Raw genomic sequence first — 17,683 nt, 5'->3', positions numbered from 1 at the left:
CTGACATACTTAGCTTGTGAGCTATATTTACGCAAGGTTGTCACATGTGCGTTTGTGTTCGTACAATACGACTTCATGTTTTATTCGGTCGTATTGCTCCCTATTCACACACTGAGTTGTGTTACGAACAGCATTAACTTTTTATTCATATCCACTCTAAACGCGTCCATCGAATATTGTTGTGAACTTTGTATATAATTTCAAGAGCTGTGTTTGTATAATGGCTTTGAATTCGAGTTTATTCTTTTGTGGCCATTCGTTTGTAACGACACGCCTTGATCGTTTATATGCATACTCGTCTTTACTACATTGATTGGTCTTTGCATCAGATATACACATTGAGATACACTGCCAACACCGGCATGTATGTATGTCTGTCTGTCTGTATGTATGTCTGTGTGTGTGTGCGTGTGTTTGTATTTGTGTGTGAGTTAAGATTTAAAGTCACCTCGGCAATATTTCAGCCATATCGAGACTAGAAACAAGTAACAATTTTAGCATAAATAAAGGAAAATTTAGAAAAAAACCGTCAGCGAAAGACAGTTGTGAGTGAGTGAGTTAAAATTAAACGTCACTTCGACTAAACAGAAAAACGACATAATTACATTAAATGTATTTACGAGTGTTAATTTCCACACAGGCATTTATCATAGCTCCGTCATTAAAAGCAAAGTCCACAAGTCTGATGTCGTCCGGACTACACATATTCATGACACACAAATCATTGTCAATAAAGCAGACAGGTGGTTCAACAGCCAGTAGCACATCATGTAAACAGTGATATTGAACACAGCTACAGTGCAACCATTGCATTATAGAGATAAAGGTTCACAAATACTCGTTTCAGAAAATAATAATAATGGCAGGAAAGTTGCCACAGCAATTTTTATTCATTCTCAATAATTATTTATTTGTTGTAAGCCCATTCGTCAGTATTTAGGTTGTGACTAATAAGAACGACACTCATGCTTAGTCTCACGCGAAATACGAGGTAGATTAACCTGGATAACCGAATTAGTTTGCTGACAATGCTGACAAAACAACAATTATGCCCTTTTAATGCAAAACGACAATAACATGATTTGTGGTAATTCTGTAATCACTGTTTAACTGTTGACGGGATAATATCGAAATCTGTATGATTTGACTCTAGGCATCGTGACACTCCCTTGAAGAGATGTGATGTCAAAAGTCCGTTCACCAATTCAGTAACGTTGGTGTCCACCATTGGCGTTGATGCAGGATTGACAATGACGGCGCATATACGACACAAAGTGATTGAAGAAAACTTCGGGAATATTGTTGCAGACGGTTCCGTACATTCCTGGAACTGACTGGACGTAAGCCAGAAATGGTCCGAACAGTCAAAGTGGCAGCCTGGAATCGACCCCTTAGGTGAACCAGCCGAATGTGGTTGTGCTGCTGACGTGACGTCACGCGTGGACGGCCTGTCCGAGGCAAATCTCTCGTGTTCCGATTATGTTGAAACGTCTCCACAGAGATGAGATGTGTTTCCGTGGACATCAAAATGTCTGGCCATATTGGGTCATTTGAGTCTCCAGCATACCCACGTTCGCGCAGTTTAGGTCGAAATTGACGTGTTTTCCACAATATTCAGGGCCTAGAAAAAAAAATCAGCCGTTCTTGAACTTTCAATATCATGTGTTTGTACTTCAGGTGTCACAAAAGCATGCAAAAGATGAGAAAGGTCCCTGTGCACAAAGTGCACATGCCATGCGCGATACGTGATATCATGATTTTCATACAGCAATAAGTGTTATATTTCGAACTTTTCAAATAACTGTATCTTATGCAATTTTATGTTATTCACAGTTACTTTTTTTCCGTTAGTATATCAACAATACTATTTCCTGTGATCAATTCTAAGAATCACATATACTCGGACATTGTACGCCATAATACCCATCATTATGTCGGCCACAGTATAGATAAGAGCGATTTTCTTTTGTCGGTTATATTTTCAAAACCTGGCTGCTCTCGTGTTGCAGTAAAGAACTATGCTTTTTAAATTCCCTTAACATTCGTCGGAGATGCCTAATAACAACTGGATTCTCCCACGCTTGTGACCGACTTGTATTATCTACATCGAAACGTCGTATCTATTGCAATAAAGGACGTGTCAGTCTAATAAATAAATCTGTTCCGATTCAAAAAGTATCTTTCCGTAAAAGATATTTATGCACATGCTCTGGAGTACATAAGCGAGAGATTCACAACTGAATTATCGAACCGAGTTAATTGTTGTACAGCTGGGTACAGAGGCAGGGAAACAACAACTAACACCTTTTACTATCTCCTGGTACACGATCTATTCCCTAAACCACTGAGGCGTGCTGCACCATAGGACAGTACTCGATCAAATCTTATTCCTACTGTTCCCGATGAAGCACTGCTACTGTCTTAGAAAAGTCAAATAACACATCAGCGTGCGTATATGCTTAACGCTTCGCGCAAACGGCACTTCAACTTTCAACAAATACACATTCTTGTCCATACATTGTGGAAGTTTGAAGTCACCGCACTGAAGCGGAAGCATTTCTGAAAACATCTGAAATGGGGGTTAAGGTTTTGTTCCGATTTTGTTCTTTTTCGCCAGAAATTTTTTCACTTGAATATTTACGAACAGCTCGTAATGAATACGAAATAACAGGACATTATTCGCAAACACTTTCAGCTTCCCAGCGAAGAGGAAAATGTCTTACGAAGTATGAAAGTCTTTGGTGACCTAAGTGTAGCAACAGCCTCCCAAAATAACATTATTAGCAACAAAAAACGTGTATTGCTGTTTAGACATGTATTACTCAGAACACTGTTCTCCCCTTATTACTGTAGTGCGTCTAATATTATTCACAGCAGAGCACATCATCTTAAATCCTTCAATAAATGTGTTGTATTCATTAACTTATAATTTGTTATGTTCGTCAAAAAAGAAAAGAACTGCACGGGCTTTAGTTTTAGTGAAAAATACTGCAAAAGGACAATAGTGATTAGTACAGTGACATTTACGATGAAGTTGTTGTAGTTAACTGTACCAAAATGAATGGGGCACACTTTCGTCCCACACTGGCGGCTGGTTATAGAGGAATCTATTTGCAGCATGACGTGTGAAGGACAGCTTCAGTAAGGGAACACAATATGAAACTTGCACGGCACAAATATCCATTTTTGACTGCCTAATATTTAACATATGTTATATTTGGGATTGCACTTTCTTTTTGTTCCATTTTTATTTCAGTACACCAGGGTTCGTACAGCAGTATACAAAATGATATGTTGTATATGACGTGTTCGTACAGTAGCTGACAAGTTCATACAGTTCCTATAAGGTAATTATACCGACGGACAGAGTGCAGTGTGTATTTTAGTAAAGAACATGGTCATACAGTAGTATATAAAGCAAACACTGTATATGGCACAGTAGCATACAAGTTCATACGGTTCATACCGGGTAGTTTTACTAATGGACAGAGTGTAATGTTTGCTTTAATAAAGAACGTGTTAATACAATGCTTTAATAATGGCACATAAGTTCATACAATTCATACAAGGCAGCTATGCACTTCATACAAGGCAGTTGTACTGATGGGCTGTACTGATGGACAGGGGTGTAAATGTTTGCAAACTTACATAGGTTGATAGCAAGTCATAGTTCCAGTATTATTACAATTGTGCATATACATATTCCCGTTAAAATGCTTTTCCAATACAGAGGGAGAAAGCATTCACGAGCAATACAAATTTAGGTGTCAGGGAGTGATATATCAATTTCTAGGAGAAATGATACCGTTGTGCCATTACGAAGTACATTCATGTTACTTTGTAGATACAAAGAGAAGGATTAGTCACATTGAAAAAAAATATCACACATGACAAGTAATCAATAGTTTCAAAAGTTAACTATTAATGGTTAACTGATGAATTTATAGTATTTTTCAAGTGCAAGAGAAGAAGGTCAGATTGTAGCAAACATCTCATAAGACAATCAGAGGCAGCTGGTGTACCAGTGTTTATCAAAAGATCATGCAATAATACTATTACCCAGTACATGGTACAGATATCACGTTATGGTAAATATCATATTCACAAACTGTTTAGTTGCATGATTCTAGTATGCATTGTGACCATATGGGTTATCTGACATGGGCAGGCAAGATTAATCATTTATTGAAGATGATTCACAAAATTTGATTTTTCCACAGCTGAGAGGTTATGTAGCACTATGCAGATATGTTACACATTGTACACATCTGATTTGTAGTGTTAAGATTTTAAGTCACATCAGCAATATTTCAACCATATCGTGACTACAAACAAGTTATGATGTTACAATAAATAAATGTAAATTATATAAACCTGTCAGCGAAGGACAGTAACACAACTAGGTTATCACCGATTTCAATTTGAAACTAGTATTTAACACTAAAACATTTAAACTATAGATGACAATACAGAGTAAAAACAGGCTATAGATTGAAGGTAGATCACCATACTAGGGACCACGGGCACTTACAGTACATGTGCTTCCTGCATGGACCCTAGCTGGATTTAAACCATCCCTTCAGCTGTCAGCAAGTTTAGACAATTTCGCCATAAATTAAAATAACATATTCTACGGTTAGAATCTGATTTGTAAATTGATTATTGGTACCTTTGTGAAGCTCATGTTCAGACCTTTATTTTGTAATTCTCACTTATTGCTGTAATCGTTAGTTTGCAACTCATGTTTTCCTGATTTTAAATAATTTAGTTCTTCGCTCATCAACTTGTACATTTGCTTTAGTTACAAATCGCTGCTAATAATAAAACCGTGAACTTTTACTGCGTTTTCTGTTATTACCATGTTTTTATTTAATGACAGCCTGATCCCAGGTGCAGAGGACGATGTTGATGCCAATTGGTGTTGACTGGATATTAGCTTTCTCTAAATAATTACAAGATCGACTCCAAGGGGTTAGACAGTTAATCGTCGCTGAATTCAAAGCAAATGCCAAGGCAGCTGTAGTATCTTGCAGTGATCAGTAATAGCACACAAACTTAATCAAATTTAGGATGTTACTAGAAACAAATTTAAATGTGAATATTTGCGTTCCTTTTTTCTATGTTGTTGTCGAAAGGTATGTTACAAAAATCGCACCACCCAACACTCTCTTTACCAAAGGCAATTGTACAATGACAATGGATGTTGCTTATTAGTTTAAGTTTCACCTTGAACTGCAATGTTCATTGTATGTTTTGCGATACAGAAATTGAATAATAAAAGTGAAGCACATAAATATGGTTGTGTTGTAACTCATACCTACCTATATTGTATATCAGTTGATGTTTGTTAAAAATCCCAGGTAAAATAGAATCCAGTGTCTGGTTAAAGAGAAAGGTAATCTGTTTGCAGCAAGAAGGAAGACCATGTGTGTATAGTCTGTTTGGCTTATCCTCTCTTTGTACACCTGGCTTATCTTCTCTTTGCACTCTTTCCTCGTAACAAATAGCGAACTGTGTCAACATTTTAATGATAGTTTGTTAAACAACATTTTATTTTCATGAGAGAAATTCTGCAAAAATCTCACAGAGTTATTCTGATGTTTTGATTATGATCAGCGTATCATTGAGTATTATATGTTTATCAGTTTTCCAGTTAGATTGCAATTCATCGGTCCGCTTCTGAGCCAACCGGACTATAACGAACGATTCAGAATCTTGTGCTGCACAATATCCATTTTCGACTACCTGAATGTGCGTTTACCCGTAGGATTCGAAAAGAAAGAACACAGAACGTCAAACCCGGCACTTACACTACGCGTGCAGCTTCTAATTATCCACTTGCCGTGAAAACTTTGGTCAATATATGATAACATTTATAGAGAAAGGCTTTGGGACGTGCAGGCGTCTTTGAACGTTTAAACCGAAACATGCCTTATGGTCTGCACGTGCCACAAGCAAACGACAAGGACTACATATTCGTAACGTGATTCCTTAAAATCGAACACAAAATCGAAATGCTGGTCCTGTGAGAATTTTGCAGAGTCACGAGTCACGATTTATTTTGCATATAATAATAACAATGGATATTTTTAGCGCGCCATTTTCCACCCACTGATACATGCTCAAGGCGCTACAAAAAAGCATACATACAATGCATACAGAGGATAAAATAGCAAAATAAGTATACATTGAAATTGATGACAGAAAGATGTATTTTAGGGATAGGCTTTGGAAAAAAAGAAAGTTTTCAACTTAATTTTGAAAGTTTCCAATGTGGGAGACTGCTTTATGTGGAGAGGGAGAGAATTCCACAGCGTGGGACCAGCGTACTGGAAAGACCTCTTGCCAAAAGAAGAAAGGAGAACTTTGGGAACGGAGAGAAGACATTGGTCTTGAGATCTGAGAGTTCTGGTAGGGGAGTACACAGTGAGGAGTTCAGAGAGATATGAAGGAGCTTGATTATGCAAACATTTATACACAATGCAAAGAAGTTTGAAGTCAATCCGGTACTTGATTGATATTTATTTATGATGGGGATGTCGTGTCTGGCGACGTTGAAATGAATATCAAGCTAATGATAACCCAAAACCCAGTGACAGATTTGGCGTTAGGTCGGTCATGTGTGGGGTGTCATCACTTGAACTCTGCAAAGCCCAATCCTTATTGTGCAACTAGGGTTCACTGGCCACTCGTTGTTGTGTGTGGATCGACGTTTTGTCCTTCATGACGTGCTCACCGTGGACAAATCGACAATGATCACTACGATTATATCATCCACAGAGGAATGAGTTCAGAGCGTTCTAAATTTGACTTTCACTAAAATAAACATTGAATATCGCACGGTAACAACATATTGATAAAATTTTTCCGAAATCCTAAATTTGGCATTGTAGTAATTATAATGGTAAAACAATGGCCGATTCTGCTGCTATGGCAGCACTCACCAAGTCTGCGACACAACTTCTCATACATTACACCGGTAATTTGCTGTAGCATCAGATACACAAGTAATTAAACCAACTATTTGTAACACTACACGTGTTTTCAGTCCAGATGTAAAGAAGTAATTATTTCAAATTTTCATCTATGTTGGATCATATTAATGATACTATTCTCATAAAACTGCTCTCATTTGATATTGCTTTTCAAAGGGGATTGAATTAACTGATACATTTTGAAGTACAGGGTATTTTATTTTGTATAATTGATAATACGATAATGAAGTAAGATTGATAGTTGTTTTCTTAGTTGGGGGTGAGGATATGTGAGCCCAAGCCATTACACAATATGGTTATTTAACCCCGTTGTTAATCATAGCACCGTTGTAAAGTGGCTACATGTCCGTACAATCAGACAGACAGACAGTTTATTTGCGTAATATCGGCCTAGTGGCCTATAATACAGTTATACAGTTGTATAAATCGATGTACAGTGGTCAAATGGATCCAGGTCTTGTTTGGAATACATTGTGCAGAAATAGAGCAGTGAAATATATTACCTGACTGTTTCTTGATTTGAAAATAGATTCTAAAGTTAGTGGACCTTTATACACTTTTCGAAGTTGTACCAAATACTTTTTCTCGCCAACATTCGTAATATTTACATTAAAAAAAGACATGATTCTCGTCTTCAACCTCCAATGCATTACATACAGTGCACAATTATCCTGTTATGGGGATATCTTTTTTACATCTAAATTTGTTTATCTTCAGATTGTTATGGGAAATTCGAAATTTCCAGTACGCACGTATTAAGTATTTGTTTTTCAATTCAGTGATGTACGGTTCCAAGTGAAGGTCATATTTAAATTGTGAATAGTGGATGAGAATAGTTGAGCTGCAAATATCATTATGCCAAGTCTGGTAGGCTATATCTTTGATGCGTTGTTCGAAGGTTAAGATGAATAGCTGCACATCGCCAACACCTTGGTTTAACCATACATGTGAAAATCCGTTTTTGAATAAAATAGATCTCACACTTAATTTTGCCCATATCATCAAAAGTTTTAAGCATCTTATAACACTGTATGCGATAACGTTGTTGATTCATGTGTAACAGTGTGAACCAAAACTTAATTACTTTGATCTGGCTGAAAACATACATTGGATAACGTTCAAGTTCACCGAAGATAGCCTTGTTAGAAGCAAATTTTCCAATTTTGAGAAATCTTTTAAAATACGTCATTTGAATCCTTCCAATTGAATCAGAATATTTGTGTCCCCAAATTTCAGCTCTGTAAAGTAGTATTGGTGCTATCTTCCTAATAAAAATAATCCGTGGCATAGAGAATGTAATTTTCTGGTTTTTTCTTAAAGATTCTAAACACTGAAAGACAGGCTTTGTTTGCTAGTTGTGCAAGAGTTTTACACGCCCTTTTCCATATTAATCTTGATGAAAACACGATACCAAGATATTTATAGTAAGTTACAACCTCCATAGGGTGATTACCGAAGAACCATTTCTCCGATTCCGCAAGAATTCCACCTTTTCGAAATACGATGATATTTGACTTTCTTAAATTCAATTCCAGTCCCCAATTTAAACAGAATGACTCCAGGAGCCTTAGACCAATAACACTAGTGGCAAAAAGAACGATGTCATCGGCAAACATTAGTAGCAGCAGATCTTGTATATCCTGGGTAACGAACACTCCACTGTTACAAAACATATACAGTTCAGTTGCAAATTCATTAATAAAAAGTATAAAAAAGTACGTGACTTAGGATACATCCTTGTCTTACTCCACGGGAGGTATCAAACGCTACTGTTCTTCAATTACCAACTTTAACACGGGCCTTTACTGATGCGTACATACTTTTAAGCAAGATAAGTAACTTTCCATGACATCCACGTTGCATTAATACATATAATAACTTATCCCTGTCCACAAAGTCAAATGCTTTTTTTAAAGTCAATGAATCCGCAGTAGAAACGACATTTTGTTTTACCAAAATATTTGGAACACAAAGCCTGTAGGGTAAATAAATGATCTGTAGTAGAATATTGGGGACGAAATCCTGAATCGGTAGCAACTGAAGGAATGGTATAAATCCTATTGGGGAACCGTGCAGGACGAACAAGGATTGTAAGTCCTCACTGTCCCTGGTAGGGTGGCCCAACTATGGTCGCTAACGAACTCTGACCCTTTTATATATTGTGCTGTTAATTGACTAAGTGCATTCATTTACAGACACTCACTTATTTTGGTCTAATATATGATGATCTAGTTATTACACAGTCCTTCGATACACTGTAAAATAGGTTGAAGTCACATCGGCAATATTTCAGCCATATCGTGACTAAAACTAGTAATGGATGTATACAGATATATAAAACCCTGTCAACGAAGGACAGTGAAATTACTAGATATCACAAAATAAGTTAAAACTAACATACATCTTTAAAAGTGTAAAAACCTTTTTTGGACAATACAGTGTAAACAATGGGCGATTTATCGCCAGTATCTGAAGGAAGATCACCATACTAGGGACCATGGGGACTTATAGTACATTTGCTTTCTGCATGGCCCCCAGCTGGATTTATATCATCCCTTCAGCCGCTGGCGATTGTAGTCGAATTTAGCCATAAATTAAAATCACGAAAATATTACGTTTAAAGAATCTGGTTACGTACCCTTCACGAAAATGTATTATATCTTAAAGCCGCATTATTGTCTTTGAATGTACAATGCAAATGATGCTATCCGTAGCACTGATATCAAAGAACGTGCTTTCAGAAACTGCACGACCGGCAAATCACAGCTGCGAATCTTAATCATTTAGGATAACAACTAGTACTAGTATTACTGAATGACAATTTAAGACATATAATACAAAAGGAAGATGAAACGCATCAATTACAGTATGATTTGGCTATCACGCGTTCGTTGAGGCCGAGATCATAGTTTCAATTTCCATGTACCTAAGGGAATATTATCCACACTCGCTTACACTGTCATTTGTGTGAGAGCTGTTACATGCGTGACATGTAAAACACACTGGCAAAGCCGCACAAGTGAGGTATACTTACATATTTTGTCAGTAGTTTCATAGAATCTGATCCAATACGTCTAAAATATTTGCTAGTTGGACATGTATTCTTTGCCCACTTTGAAGCTGATAATACTTTGCAGTAAATTATATTAATGCATAATCAACCAATTGTTTACGCCCATTGTAATTCTATCGCCAGTTAAAACCGCAGGCAGAAGGCTTCTTCTTCAGATGACTCATGATTATGTATTCGTATTACTCTGTTCACCGTTTATGTGTACGTATTATTACTTTTCAGAAAAAAATCATGTCACTTTTGGTATTCCTAACGTTTGCCTGTTTGATTCTTTCAACACCAGGTAAGGTAATTTGTCATTAGGTTTCACGAAACAATATATGGGTCCTATTTTTAAAGCCAAAAATGTAACTTAGCAATATTAATTAATTGTTTTACTACTCTGCACGGGCTTACAAGGATTGAACGATTAAGCACCATAGCTAGCAATGTGCTACTGATATTTTCCAGTTTTACCACTAACCACCGTGATGACAAATTTCGAAACCTTCAGTTATCAATATTGATGGTTTGTTTCTACACAGTGTACTGGCTTACTCCATCTATGATTGAAAACCTCTACTGATGTTCTCCTTTTCCCTTGTAATGACAGTTTTTAATGTAGATGAATTGTTTTATATCCTACATGAGAGTATTCCATGTATGATTACATATGCTAAAGGGCTACTGATGCTCTTCTATATTTCAGCTGACCAATGTCACAAAAGCCAGCACTGTTCAAACTGTGATCCGGCATCAGGAAACTGCATCACAGAATGCGAAACTGGATATTACGATCTAAAATGCGAGTCTGGTTGCAGCAAGAATTGCAAAGAGAAGAAATGCAAATTATTAGAAAATACCGGCATTGGATATTGCACAGAAGGTTGTGAACCCGGGTATCACGGTGTAAACTGCAAACTAGTTTGTTCAGTTCCAACACAAAACTGCTCCAAATGTCCAGGTGGATGTGACGGGGAACACTGTACCCAAGGCGATACATGTTTCTCCGACTGTCAAGATTCCTACTACGGCTTAGCTTGCAAGGATTGTTCCAAGAGATGTCAATCGTGCAATAGAATAACAGGAACATGTGACCAGTGCCATTCACATTATCATGGCAAAAACTGTGAGTACTCGTGTAATTACTGTTCGGGATCATGTGTCAGTGAATGTGAACGAGTATGTGCTCCTGGATTATACGGGACTGAATGTGCTGAAATGTGCAGTGCAAACTGTCTTCCTAACCCAGTGTTCTATTCTGAGGGCCAGTGTGTGGAAGAAGATGGAAACATTACAAACGAGTGTACACCAGAGTGCCACAACGAGAGTGGTCAGTGCATTCATGGATGTGTGGCTGGATGGTATGGCCCAATGTGTGAAGTCCAGTGTAACTCCAACTGTTTTAACAAACGATGTGACAACACAAGTGCGTGTGACGAAGGTTGTACAGCTGGTCATTTTGGAAAGGACTGCATACCATGTTCTGACATCTGCGCTAGTTACACTTGCAAATCAAACAACGGGTCTTGTTTGCACAACTGCAGCAGTGAGGTGTATGGACAATTCTGTAATATCACCAGTAAGACATGTATTGAGGACGTGTGTGCTCAGATTACTGACAAATGTATCATAGAATGCTCCATCACTGAGGAAGGATGTACGCGTAATTGTTCAACAGACATTCCAACAACCGAGTGCAGTGACGAATCTTGTGTCACAGGTAAATCATTTTAAAAGAAACCATTTTTGGTTTGTAATGCTTCCTGGGATAAACGACAATCCAAAATAGGTGGACGTTTGATTTCAAATATATATGGGTTAAAATCAAAGCATTTCATTTTGAAAAATCACGTTTAAATCCTTAAAAGTGTATATACTGACAACATTGAGGATATATATGGAACACTAATGTTACCTGAATATAAAATGGTGGTTCTTTGTCTGAAACAAAAACTGTATGGGACATTATGAGCCATTTCAGTAAATTATTATCCAACAATCAGACAGAATACAAAAATTTATACTTAATTTGAGGTACAATGATCGTCTTGACATTAGGATTGGTACAAATGTTTTGGTTGGTACACAAAAGATTGCAAATCCCGAGTAACAGACATCAGCATCAATGAGTGAGATGTTAACGACGACAAAAACGTAACTAATTTAATTTAATTTTGATTAGTGCTAAAGAACATTGTAATATTCTTAAGAGATACGTGTAAAATACAGTCACAAAAATATATGACCGAAAGGCTCTTGAAACATTCAGGGTTTAAGATCAAAGCAATTCAACGTATATTTTGCTAAAGAACATTGCAATACTCCTGACAGTTATGCGCGCACGACAATGACAAGATGAAACTACAAAATATAGTTTTCCTTGTATGTTAACTAGGTTTACCGAGAGTTATAACATGGTGTTTTTTTACATAGATTCAGTTATATGCGTTCTGTGACGATTAACAGTATATATTGTACATACAGTACAACCAGAAACAATTGAGAATTTAAAGATTGTAAATTTATTTCACTCATTACTCACGTATTAAATGTGAATATTAGCAGAACATAACTCCAGATTCAAAGACAGGTGAACATTTAGTATTTTGTCAAGTCACCATGGGCAGCAATGCAGGCTTCAATGCGGCGGGGTATACTACTGATCCAAGAATTTAGAAAGTCGTGGTCCATGCTGTCCCAATATCGGACCACCTCTTCTTTCCTTTCAGCAATATTTGTCAGAACTTTCTTATTGACACTTTCCTTCATAAGTCCCCAAACATTTTCTATTGGATTTAGGTCAGGGCTATAGCTTAGCCAATCTAATAATGTCATATTTTGGGTCCGAAACTAAAGGTTTTTCCGTTTGTTTGGTCCAGAATTTCAGTGTATTAGGAAACAGCCACAAAGAACTTTCATCTGAGAAAATCACATTGTCCCAGTTAAAATTTCTATGCTGAAAGCACCAGTTCAACCTTTGCTCGTTTTGTTCAGGTTTCATGATCGGTGATGGCATTCCTCGACTTTTCTGCAACCCATTGCATGCAGCTCAGTTCTAATTGTCTCCTTACAGACAGCCACAGTTCCTCTATCAATCATATCCAGCCTTAAGTTTTCTAAACTCCTTCGTTTGTTTTTAGAAACAAGAATACCAAGCCGCCTCCTGTCACTGACAGTCAATTTTCTGGGCCTTCTTGAGCCTCCCTGGTGCTCAATGCCATATCCATTTGCAATATTTTTCAAAACACGATAAACAGTGGACAAAGTGATGCCTGTTCTACCGGTACTTCAAATCACTTTAGCTGATCTGATGTCCTTGTTATAATACTCTAAAATCAACTTCCTCTTCTCTAAATCATCCATACTGAGGATCACTGAAAATGTCGTCTGCTAGCAAGTAAACAAAGGGGGATAACTCTTCACAAACTAATGAAAAAGGATTAAAGGAGTTGTCTCTCTTGAATGAAACCAAGCACTTGATAGCTGGTCAAGGTTGTTATACTAGAAATCCAATTAAACATATTCCTAAAATTCTCAATAATGTCTGGTCATACTATACATGATAAATCATTGAAAATTCATTATGCTCTTTAACAGAACCCTACGGTAAAATTGTGAAGATAATATTTCTTATAGTATCTTTTCAATTGCCTCTCAAGACAACATGTATGCAGTCCTTAATCACACCACCTCGTTATTCACTCCTAACATTACAAAGGGATACCATTATAAAACACGACCAGATTGTTTGATACTTAGGAATGTTTCTAGATATAATTTGCATTGACATTTTTTTTTCAGCTGACTCAGGTAAATCGGCGAGTGGCATAATCCTGTACGCAATATCACTGATAGCAGCACTGTTTGTGGCAGTAGCAGGATGTTGCATCTGTTACCGCAGGGGTCTCTCTACGACGAGGTCAGTGTGTGCATGTGGCACGTGTAATTAGGAAATATAGCAGATTATTCCGCAATGAACGTATATGGCCTACAAGTGTAACATTGTATCCAAGCATACTCACAGTTTGCCATTGTAAATGAGTGTTATTGAATGAGTGAGTGAGTTAAGATATTAAGTCGCATCGGCAATATTTCAACCATATCGTGACAAAAACAAGGTATAGATTTATAATGATTAAAAATTAAATTATAAACACCTGTCAACGAAGGACAGTTAAACAACTAGATTAGCACAAATATATATTTAAAACTAGCAAGTAAATCTAAAACAGCTTAACTATAGAGGACGATACAACTGAGTGTTATGGAAACCTATCAACTGGGGAATCTGAAATCCAAAAATAACGTCGATGCATTTGTTTACCTGATGACTATATCGTTCTACTATTCAGGAATAATCAGCAGGGTGAGAGTGAACATGGAGCAGAAACACCACAGGAAGAAAGAGGAGAGTACGAGGCCTTACATCGGTATTGTGAAATTAGAGAAACAGACATGGACATGGAGTCTGAGACATCCAACAGCCAAGAAATCGGGCAAGAGATGGCCGCCGCCTTTCCTGTTTTAGCGGTTTGTTCTTTCCAAACAAGAGGCACTGGTCTTGCTGACGGATATGAAAACATAACAGGAATTTCGTCTGGAGCAACAGAAACGCACACAGCTATAGATGCACAATCGCCAGTTGCTGATGATTAGATTTTAACCTGATTGTAGTGAGTCGGTGAGTTGGTATAGTCGTACGCTGATTTTAGCAATGTTTAAGAAATATCACGGCGGGGACAGTAGAAATGGGTTTCACAGATTTTACCCATGTGGGGAATCGACCCACCGTGACGAGTGGGCGCTTTAACCATTAGTTTACACTCACCACCCCTAACCTTATTGTAAGCAGTAACAAGATCAATAGAATGTATGACATTGGACTCTTATTCGTCCCTGAATTTACATATCAATTGTTAAAGGTGTTTGTCTATTTTGATCAGGACCATATAGCTTCGTTGTAGGGGATTGCCAGACTTGAAATCTAACTACATTTAGGACTTTGTCAGAATTCCTTTGTAATCGTTTTAATGTTTATACATTTTCCCATATAGCATCATGCTGTCAAAGTTATACTATCATCGATAAATATTTGTAAATGAGCACATTTGGAACATCACACGGTGCTTTGGGGGAACTGCAAGGGTCACGTTTGGAGAATATCACCGGGTAACAAAAAAAGCCCTTCATCATCCTGTGGTTCCTTAGTATGGTGATCAACCTTCAGTTGCTGCTGATCTATAGTCCGTTCTTATATTGTACTATTCTCTCGTGATATATTTTTATGATAGCGTACTAGTTTTAAATGAAGAGCTGTGATATTCGATGTCCTTCAATGACAGGTTTTTCCGTTGTACATTTATTGATTTGAATATTGCTATAAACTGTTCTCGTCACGATATGGCTGCAATATTGCCGATGTGACGTTAAGTTTTCACTCACTCACTCATCATCCTGTGGTCGTAGGACCATCCATATTCATGGCTGACCGAAAATTAGCACAGCTTGACATCGTGACAATCATTTGGGATAAGAGATTTTGCTGTGCATAGATTTTATTCACAAACTGTTTAATCGCATGATTCTATTATGCATTGTGATCATATGGGTTATCTGACATGGGCAGGCAAGATTAATCATGTATCGAAGATGATTTACAAAATTTGATTTTTACACAGCTGAGAGGTTATGTAGTACTATGCAGATATTTTACACATTGTACACATCTGATTTGTGGGATTAAGATTTTAAGCCACATCAGCAATATTTCAGCCATATCGTGACTACAAACAAGTTATAATTTTACAATAAATAAAGGTAAATTATAAAAACCTGTCAGCGAAGAACAGTAAAACAACTAGGTTATCACAGATTTCAAATTAAAACTAGTAATTAACACTAAAACATTTGAACTATACATGGCAATACAGTGTAAAAACAGGCTATAGATTGAAGGTAGATCACCATACTAGGGACCGCGGGCACTTACAGTGCATTTGCTTCCTGCATGGACCCTAGCTGGATTTACACCATCCCTTCAGCTGTCAGCAAGTTTAGACAATTTAGCCATAAATTAAAATAACATATTCTACGGTTAGAATCTGATTTGTAAATTGATTATTGGTACCTTTGTGAAGCTCATGTTCAGACCTTTATTTTGTAATTCTCACTTATTGCTGTAATCGTTAGTTTGCAACTCATGTTTTCCTGATTTTAAATAATTTAGTTCTTCGCTCATCAACTTGTACATTTGCTTAGTTACAAATCGCTGCTAATAATAAAACCGTGAACTTTTACTGCGTTTTCTGTTATTCCCATGTTTTTATTTAATGACAGCCTGATCCCAGGTGCAGAGGACGATGTTGATGCCAATTGGTGTTGACTGGATATTAGCTTTCTCTAAATAATTACAAGATCGACTCCAAGGGGTTAGACAGTTAATCGTCGCTGAATTCAAAGCAAATGCCAAGGCAGCTGTAATATCTTGCAGTGATCAGTAATAGCACACAAACTTAATCAAATTTAGGATGTTATTAGAAACATGTTTAAATGTGAATATATTTTTTCTACATTTCTATGTTGTTGTCGAAAGGTATGTTTCAAAAACGCACCGCCCAACACTCTCTTTACAAAAGGCAATTTTACAATGACAATGGATGTTGCGTATTAGTTTAAGTATCACCTTGAACTGCAATGTTCATTGTAAGATTTGCGATACAGAAATTGAATAATAAAAGTGAAGCACATAATTATGGTTGTGTTGTAACTCATACCTACCTATATTGTATATCAGTTGATGTTTGTTAAAAATCCCAGGTAAAATAGAATCCAGTGTCTGGTTAAAGAGAAAGGTAATCTGTTTGCAGCAAGAAGGAAGACCATGTGTGTATAGTCCGTTTGGCTTATCCTCTCTTTGTACACCTGGCTTATCTTCTCTTTGCACTCCTTCCTCGTAACAAATAGTGAACTAAATTCTGCAAAAAACCTCACAGAGTGGGTCTGATGTTTTGACTGTGATCAGCGTTTCATTGAGTATTATATGTTTATCAGTTTTGCAGTTAAATTGCAATTCATTGGTCCGCTTCTGAGCCAACCGGACTATAACGAACGATTCAGAATCTTGTACTGCAAAATATCCATTTTCGACTACCTGAGTGTGCGTTTACCCGTAGGATTCGAAAAGTAAGAACACAGAACGTCAAACCCAGCACTTACACTACGCGTGCAGCTTCTAATTATCCACTTGCCTTGAAAACTTTGGTCATAATGTGATAACATTTATAGAGAAAGGCTGTGGGACGTGCAGGCGTCTTTGAAAGTTTATACCGAAACATGCCTTATGGTTTGCACGTGCCACAAGCAAACGACAAGGACTCCCCTTGAAATCGAACACAAAATCGAAATGCTGGTCTTGTGAGAATTTGTGAGAGTCACGAGTCATGATTTATTTTGCATATTTATGATGGGGATATCGTGTCTGGCGACGTTGAAATGAATATCAAGCTAATGATAAACCAAAACCCAGTGACAGATTTGGCGGTGGGTCGGTCATGTGTGGGGTGTCATCACTTGAACTCTGCAAAGCCCAATCCTTATTGTGCAACTAGGGTTCACTGGCCACTCGTTGTTGTGT

General features: G+C 37.3%; 1 protein-coding gene across 1 annotated transcript; it reads left to right on the top strand.

The window, feature by feature from the left end:
• Nucleotides 1-6,912: 6,912 nt before the first annotated feature.
• On the top strand, nt 6,913-15,755 carry LOC124278279 (cell death abnormality protein 1-like). The gene is made up of 4 exons (XM_046714008.1): nt 6,913-6,979; nt 10,757-11,770; nt 13,852-13,969; nt 14,403-15,755. Exons 1-4 carry the CDS (start codon nt 6,913-6,915, stop codon nt 14,704-14,706), a joined length of 1,503 nt encoding a protein of 500 aa, XP_046569964.1. The 3' UTR covers nt 14,707-15,755.
• The last annotated feature ends 1,928 nt before the right edge of the window (nt 15,756-17,683 follow it).

This window comes from Haliotis rubra, unplaced genomic scaffold, assembly GCF_003918875.1.
Source record: "Haliotis rubra isolate DU_JTF1 unplaced genomic scaffold, ASM391887v1 Scf1060, whole genome shotgun sequence".
Taxonomy (NCBI): Eukaryota; Metazoa; Mollusca; class Gastropoda; order Lepetellida; family Haliotidae; genus Haliotis; species Haliotis rubra.
Note: the sequence above shows the minus strand (reverse complement) of the source record. Positions and strands in the feature narration are given on the sequence as shown.

What these genes read in the sequence shown, in the direction of transcription:
- LOC124278279 (XM_046714008.1), top strand. Translation starts at nt 6,913, where the DNA reads ATGGCCGATTCTGCTGCTATGGCAGCACTCACCAAGTCTGCGACACAA. An exon ending in ACTTCTCATACATTACACCG is followed by an intron (nt 6,980 to 10,756) that starts GTAATTTGCTGT and finishes TCTATATTTCAG; the next exon opens with CTGACCAATGTCACAAAAGC. An exon ending in TGACGAATCTTGTGTCACAG is followed by an intron (nt 11,771 to 13,851) that starts GTAAATCATTTT and finishes TTTTTTTTTCAG; the next exon opens with CTGACTCAGGTAAATCGGCG.